The 7,318-nt window shown below is 42.0% G+C and overlaps 2 protein-coding genes across 2 annotated transcripts; one reads left to right on the top strand and one right to left on the bottom strand.

Annotated features, from left to right (window-relative positions):
- Positions 1–1,309: 1,309 nt before the first annotated feature.
- PHALS_10878 (uncharacterized protein) lies at positions 1,310–1,934 on the top strand (the record flags this gene model as incomplete). The annotated part of the gene is made up of 5 exons (XM_024726380.1): positions 1,310–1,346; positions 1,411–1,516; positions 1,582–1,611; positions 1,680–1,844; positions 1,907–1,934. 5 exons carry the CDS (start codon positions 1,310–1,312, stop codon positions 1,932–1,934), a joined length of 366 nt encoding a protein of 121 aa, XP_024577063.1.
- Positions 1,935–2,050: 116 nt separating this feature from the next.
- PHALS_10877 (hypothetical protein L914_06167) lies at positions 2,051–2,599 on the bottom strand (the record flags this gene model as incomplete). Its single annotated transcript, XM_024726379.1, has 3 exons — positions 2,051–2,057; positions 2,108–2,516; positions 2,587–2,599. The coding sequence occupies 3 exons, from the start codon at positions 2,597–2,599 to the stop codon at positions 2,051–2,053; spliced, it is 429 nt and encodes a 142-aa protein (XP_024577062.1).
- Positions 2,600–7,318: the final 4,719 nt, after the last annotated feature.

Genomic DNA, 7,318 nt, shown 5'->3' with positions numbered 1-7,318 from the left:
GAGTTACCGCGTCCTTCGCTTCCACAGCGGGATCCGCTGAGCGGAAGCCATATTCCACACGATGGTCAATGACCGACCGTGGATGGACACCCTTTAGAGCCGCCCTATGGGCAGCTTCAAGAAATTTTTAAAATTAGGAGAACAAACTAAATAAAAATCAGTTTTGTATGTTAAACCGAAGAGTCGATTACCCTTGGGAAGGCAATAATTTCTCTTGGAGTAAGTGGATTGCGCTCCGCTAAACTACTTGGTTCTTGTAAAGAACGAAAGGTCGGTGACCTAAAGTACGCTTCCTCAAGCGCTAAGCTACGGTAGCCCCGCTACACTCACGGTGATCACCATTTTATATGTCACCGGCGTCCGGTTTGGTCGCGCTTGAATAAGCCTTATGATAAGCTTTTTTAGCGCCTTCAGAAAGCAATTACTGCCTCCGGCTTGTTAGTCGATATTTCATGATCCACCAATAAACTTAAGCCTGTTAAGCTGGTCTAGTTGTACCGGAGACAGGTACTCAAACATTTCATGCTCCACTCGCAGAAGATACGGTACTTCCACGACTTGATCGTGAAATTGACCACACGTGTTATCAAGTGCAATGTGGTTTCCGTGCACTTTACACATAGAAACCTTGACGGAACCGAGAGAAGTAGGTGTCTGGTAGCTTTTTTATTCAAGAGTGCATAATGCTTATTAGACTAATACTATTCATTTTACTATATCATATTAAAAAATTTCTTATCGTCTGACGTGCGGCTGGACTTTTCCTAACGGAGCTCCGTCATCTTCATAAAACCGATATGTCGGTTTCACAAAAAGTGCAATGTGAATTTGTACAGGTATAAAGTACTAACTTGATTTTTCCCAAACGCTGAAACGACAGATATAGTCGTATCAAAAGTGTACGGTATCAGTACACTTTTGATACGATTGATTCTCTACTGATACCGTACCTTTGCGTACTGATACCTTACACTTTACAATTCTTACCACATGCATAAAAATTGCCGTAAGAAAGACGAACATCCAAAAATCTCAAGAAGCAAAAACAAACACTCTTCTTTTATGAGTCGCGCTGACTGGGCGGCGTAGGGAGGCCACTTCTTCTCCACGAAATATGCACATGGATTGTTATTAATTTTAGACTTATTGCTATTATTCGTTCACTCTCATTACTACACGTACCCGACCACGACAAAACGGACAACGTTGCGAGGTATTTGTAACTTTTACTAAGCAGTTATGACAACCATATCGATGACCACAAGGAGTGCAGATTGCACCACTTTGTCGCACGTGGCATGTTGGGCACATGGTGGATACCTCTTTCTCGTGCTGTCTTTGTATTGGTGATGACATCTGGATTAATTCCATGCTGCTTTCACTTTTGATGATTTGCTCATTTTTTCTCAGAACAGACTGCTGTGTTGGTTGATCCATCTCCACAGGGGTTTGTTGAATGCGCAGTCGACTATCGCCGTCGGCAATATTTGACTTATTCATGCTTCGTGTCGTGTCGGTAAGAAGTTCATCGTTCTCTGAAATCTGCGCTTGACTGTGCTGGTGACTGGATCGATCGGTCAGGACTCCGCTGTCCTCATGCAGTTCTTGTCGGTGTGATTTTGGCGATTGCATACCATGAAAGAGCTCGTGCGGCCAATAGTAAAGCTCATTGTGATTAGCTCCCTGCGGAGGCATACAATAGAGAGGGTTTCCGTTCGTGTGGTCGTAAAAGTTGCTGCTCTGCAAAACTTGCTTCCAGCATTCAAGGTTGTGGAGATTGTCGGCTGCAAAAACAAGATTTCGGATCTGAACATCCTCAAAGCTTATAGTTTTGTGACAAATTGGTGAGCGTGTGAGCTTCTGTCGCTTTGCACTTTGCCACATAACTGGCTTGTCGAATGTAAAGGCATATTTACGATCCGTCCCGAAAATAGTGTCATTGTGACCAATACGTGACGCACGAGCAGACTCGTCAACAAGAAGGACGGCTTTCGGTCGAATGTCATTAGGATGCTGAAAAATACACAACTCGGTAGATGTGCGTTGTTTATTACAGGCTAGCACAACACCCCAACGCTTTTTCCAGCGCAACTTTCCATGCACGTACAACCAGCCGCTATGTACCTTCATGTGCTCCATAAGTGCTGCAGCCACGGCCTCTCGACGATATTGTCGTGCTAGGTCGAGAGGTAAGAGGCCGTCACGGTTGCGTGCGAACGCGTCGGCATTTAACGCCAGCAAAGCGTTAACTGTCAGCGAGTCATGATTAGTCATTGCTGCGTAGTGAAGCGCCGTATTTTTTAAATTCGTGTTGTCAGTAGCATTGACGTCTGCACCAGCAGCAATAAGCTGCCGTACATCCCACTCTCCATGCCAGCTTGCAGCTGCCGCCATGAGCGGCATTGTACCATACTCATAAGGTTTGCAATTGGTGGTAGGGGACAGCTTTAAAGCTTCGCGCACACTTTCAAGTACTTTTTGCAAGCTAGCAGCCTTCCACATACCGACACTTTGGACTCGAGTCATGGCGTAGAGTTAAATTAGTCGCTTGTTTAGTTGAAAGCTAGTTGGCAAATGAAAACTTACCACTTCGTGTCATTCCTTGTGGTTCTGCACATCGAAGATATTTAATCGGAATGTGGCAATCCCTTTAATGACAAATCAAGTGTTTTATGATCGGCTCTCGTCTCAAAGTCGGCTTCGCTGAGACAGGTTTTTAGTACCCTTCCCAATTAAGATGAGCCAGGACCAAAACTGCATAGAGAGCTTAATAATGCTATAGGACGACAAACGTCATACTTGTGTAATCGTCTGCGAAATTTAAGGTGCTTATAGGAGAGCTTCATAAGAATGCTTATCGCTTTGGTCGCTATAAAGTCGCATGGCTCTTACTTCGGAGCAACAAACGTAGAATATCCTGACAAAAACTAAAGTACATAAGAGAGTTTGTAACGGTAGTGGCCAGACAGTTAGACCGAGGAATCTCAGTAGCGGGGAACTTAACAGATAACTGAATACATCATGTGATCAAGTGCGTCGTGAGCAGTTGTAACGCGGCAATTACCTCAACCGCTTTGACAATTAATGATTTTGCATCACTGCTAATAACTCCAAATTTTAGACAGCAGACAAAGGATTTTTTCTTTCTGAGTGCTGGCGACGCCTTGCCTAACATTACAGAATAATTGAGTGATGCTAAGTTAATATCGTTTGGATACAAGCCATACGTAACTTCCTTCGCGTCGATCGGATCCATGGAAAAACCAAAGACCAGGATTTTCATATCAGTAGCTTGATTTTTTGCATCGTCGAAATATGTGTTTGCACATTGGTCGGAATATTTTATTGTGGTACATTAGTGTCGCAAGGATTGCACCTTCTACAAGTTGGGCATAATCAATATTGAATCATCTACACGAAATTTATTTTTTTCCTCTAAGAAGAATTTGATGGGTGTGTTTATAAGAAACTTCTCAAGTTTTGCTCACGTTCACGCGACTTCTCAAATTTGAAGTCGCGTGAACTCCAAGAATTACCATGTGAAAATTATAGCATCATCGATTTAGCGCTTAGGAAAACTCTTTTGTTCTTATATTATGACTTTGTTCTATCAAATGCTGCCTAATGCTAAGTTGTCGAACGAAATATGCGTGTTGAGATTAACAAAGAGAAGTATGTTTCGTCATCATTGCCATCATCAAAATGCCTCATCGCGCTGCATTTCACACTGTCTACAATTCGTCTGGCCCTGTGCCTTGTTTTCATTATCGTCATATTCCTAGTACGCATCAAATCACTGTGTATACTTCGTTAAATGTAACCGGGTTCGATATCTCCAAATTACTCTTTATCTCATACGTGATCGTGTAAAATGAACTGGCTTTGTATGATATATCCATTCGTAATTGTACTGATCCATTTATGCGTAAGAAATTTCAGCTGGAACTCCACGAATGGCTCATATGATAGAACTCTAATTACGTCAGTCATTGAAATAGTACCAATCCAAAAACTAGATTCTATTCTTCATGAGCAATGCTAGAAATATTGATGATTGGGTTCTAGGTCAATCAATAGTAAATCTAGATTTTGAGTCGCCAAAACTGAACTTTTAGAATTCGAGATTCTTGCAAAGTTTGCTGTACTGTAAGACTGGCGAAGGAAAATCAAGTATGATCATGACATGGAGTAATCATAACGAGGTACCACTTGATGTATATTATGCCGATCGATCACAATCGCAAATTTTCTTGACGCAGACCTCGCTGAAATAAGAGCAATACATGAGCGGTATTCTTTCTGACACAGCGCACTCTGGTTGAACTCAGCAAGTGCCCGCCATCTGAAAAAGATGATACGTTTCTGACCAATGATTTTTACCAGCTGGCTTCGAGGAGCTTGATTCTTGCACAGCTCAACCAAATGAGAAGGTGACAAGCGAGGCGTAAATATACCCAAAGGTCTAGCATCTATAGTACAATTGAGTTGCCGCACAGAGAAATCTTTGCGTTAATAAACGCAATTATATCGAGTATGCTCCATCTAGTGGGTGAAACCGGGAGTATGTAATATCACAAGAACTAGTTTGCAATGCTAAATAAATATGGAGCGTTAATTGTGTTGAGACTAATGCTACATAGGCATACATCATTTCCCTAGATCCGCACCTGCTTGCGGACGAGCGTATTACAGTCTTCGTCTATCGTAATTACGATTTAACTTCTTTATAGAGTACAGAAATGTCTGCAAATTTTCGCACCGTTCAGAGGAAGAAAGGCGGGATGGGGCAACGTCCCAACGTCTCGAAATTATTGAGAAGGGAGTTGCCAGCCGGCAAATAAATTTCCATTCGCAGTCAAGCGATAACATTTTGCAATACGCAGGCTCCAATATAGATCTTGTGTGGATCACATACTTGTGTGTCTAACATCAACTGTTTACCCTGTATAGTTGTATATCCCCATTCAGTTTTGTTGTATCAGAATGGGAGGCACTTATCAGGTTAGGGAGATTAAAAGCCTATTGGCTATAACAATAAACGTCACTTCACCTCTCTTCCTCTTTGGATTGGTCCACGGCCCGCTGGCAGCGAGCAACACACGGTGAGGCATGTCAGTTGACCTAAGCCTTCCTCAGAAAGTAAGTAAACATTGACGGGCGATTCCCGTTACAATTCTGGCTGCAGCAGAAAAATTTGAATCTTGAGCTATTATGAGAGAGGAGATTTTTCGGATCGGGGAAACCATCAGCCGCCCTCAATGATAGTTAGAGTAAAACAAATCGTGGAAATGATGTATAATTGCGAGAAGTTCTAGCGAATTAAGGCTGGTACCTTAATTTTCTAACAAGAACAGGATTGCAATCCATTCTTCTTCACGGCAAAGGTGGTGATGTCGATAATAACAACTCTCAGACTTTAGAGGCATTAGAAATACTTAAGGAGATGATTAAAGAATATGAACCATATTGCGTCCATGACATGGATAAAAGGTGTACTTTTTGCTTGCTGACTCGCTATTCTGTTTTGATGCCCTCCAAAAATTTGACTACTGTTTGAGGTTCACGCTCACTGCTTATTGCAATGCAACCAGAGCCGATCCAGTTCCTGTAACAATTACCGGGAAAACCAACGTGTCAACTTGCATATCTAAAGCATGCATAAATATTGCTGTGGTAAGGGGTATCTGACCATTTATTTACCGCCAAAGTGATCGGAAGGTGATCTTCACTATTGTTGATGCACCTGGAATTTCTTTCAATTTTGGAAAAGTTAAAATGAGGGTGGCATTGTTTTTTCCAAATGTTACAGTGTGGTAACAGTCAATGAGAATGGGATTATCGGTGTACTAAAAGCGGCTCAAATTTGCGCTGATGAAAGGCATTATTCTCTACCATAATCTGATAGATAATCGTAATATCCGCTTAGAAGCAAATACAGCCAAATTGAGACGAGGTGCACCGGGAGAGACCAGCCCATTGCTACTTGTGTTGTCGAAGAATGAATTGCTGTGACATTATGGTACTGTTTGCAAACTAGAAATCATTCCTAAATTTCGAGCAAGAAAATAGACAATTGATGGAGGGGAAACTGAGGACATTTGGTCGTGGTGATGGAAAACTGAGGACATTTGGTCGTGGTGATGGAAAACTGTACCATTGCACATAGATTAATGTAATCAAAATCCCATCTATCAGAAATGCTTCGTAAGCTTTTAGGTTTGAGTGAACCCGATAATGGAGTGTATCAACAAGCGATTATTGAAATTATTCGGAAACGAGGAGGTCGAAGTCGAATCAGGAAAACATAGAATAATTTCGAATGGCTCAGTCGGCATTGACGAAAAACTTGAAAAAGAACTAAAATACGACATTTATTATTCTCGATTCAAATCTTCGTAATCTACCGAAACCACGGTTTGTTGCTTAAGGCAAAACTGATGAAATGCGCAGTAAGATACAACTGGCAAAGCATATTACACAGCAAGCAGCTTCGATGAATTCAAAGGATAAAATCGGTAGCGCTGTTCACAACAGTTTCTCAAACACAACACACACACTTGTGCGACAAGAGGCGATTTGCGACGTCGAGGGAGAATGACAATCAAGACTTGGGGGTAAGGAGAGCGACTTAGGCGCTTGAAGACAAATCGGCGACCGCAAAAAAATGATGTATGGTTCCTAGATCTTTATGCAAAACCCCAAGGGCTCCTTGAATATTTACCGATGAAGGCTTGGGCTCCTTTAAACCTAATATTTACAATAAAAGGTGCACTGAGGTTGAGCCTCAGCTAAACTGATTCAAGATATTGGAATACAATGTTTGACCGTTAAAAAGCTTGAATTTTAACATTTGCGGAAAGCGTTCGGTAGAATTGACTACACACTTTAAAGGACAGATACACGTCGGTCTCGTCACCAGTACAAACGCCCAGAAAAAAACCGCAGTCTGGATCACGGAAAATATTTGAATTCGTGGAAGATGTTACATACGCCCTCACTCAACAATACACCTACCAAAGGCGAGGCGCTTGCTGCGATCAACCTCTCCGCTACTCAAATCTTGGAATATTTGCTCTTCTCCTTCGGCAGTCAACATTTTGAAATACCACCGTGGAGCTCACGGTAATATTTATCTTGCTACTAACTAGTTCAAGGAGCATAGCTTGCTTTTTTAGAAATGCAAGAATTACGCCGGTTTAACGGTATTAAAAGCTTCAAGTCTTTTGCCGCGCTTATGCAAAGTTCTCACGTGCCTATGCGTGAAGGCCCACCGCCCACACCAAGATAGACACTAGATCGAAAAAGTATTACAGCAAGC

Source organism: Plasmopara halstedii, assembly GCF_900000015.1.
Source record: "Plasmopara halstedii genome assembly, contig: Scaffold_525, whole genome shotgun sequence".
NCBI classification, from domain to species: domain Eukaryota; phylum Oomycota; class Peronosporomycetes; order Peronosporales; family Peronosporaceae; genus Plasmopara; species Plasmopara halstedii.
Note: the sequence above shows the minus strand (reverse complement) of the source record. Positions and strands in the feature narration are given on the sequence as shown.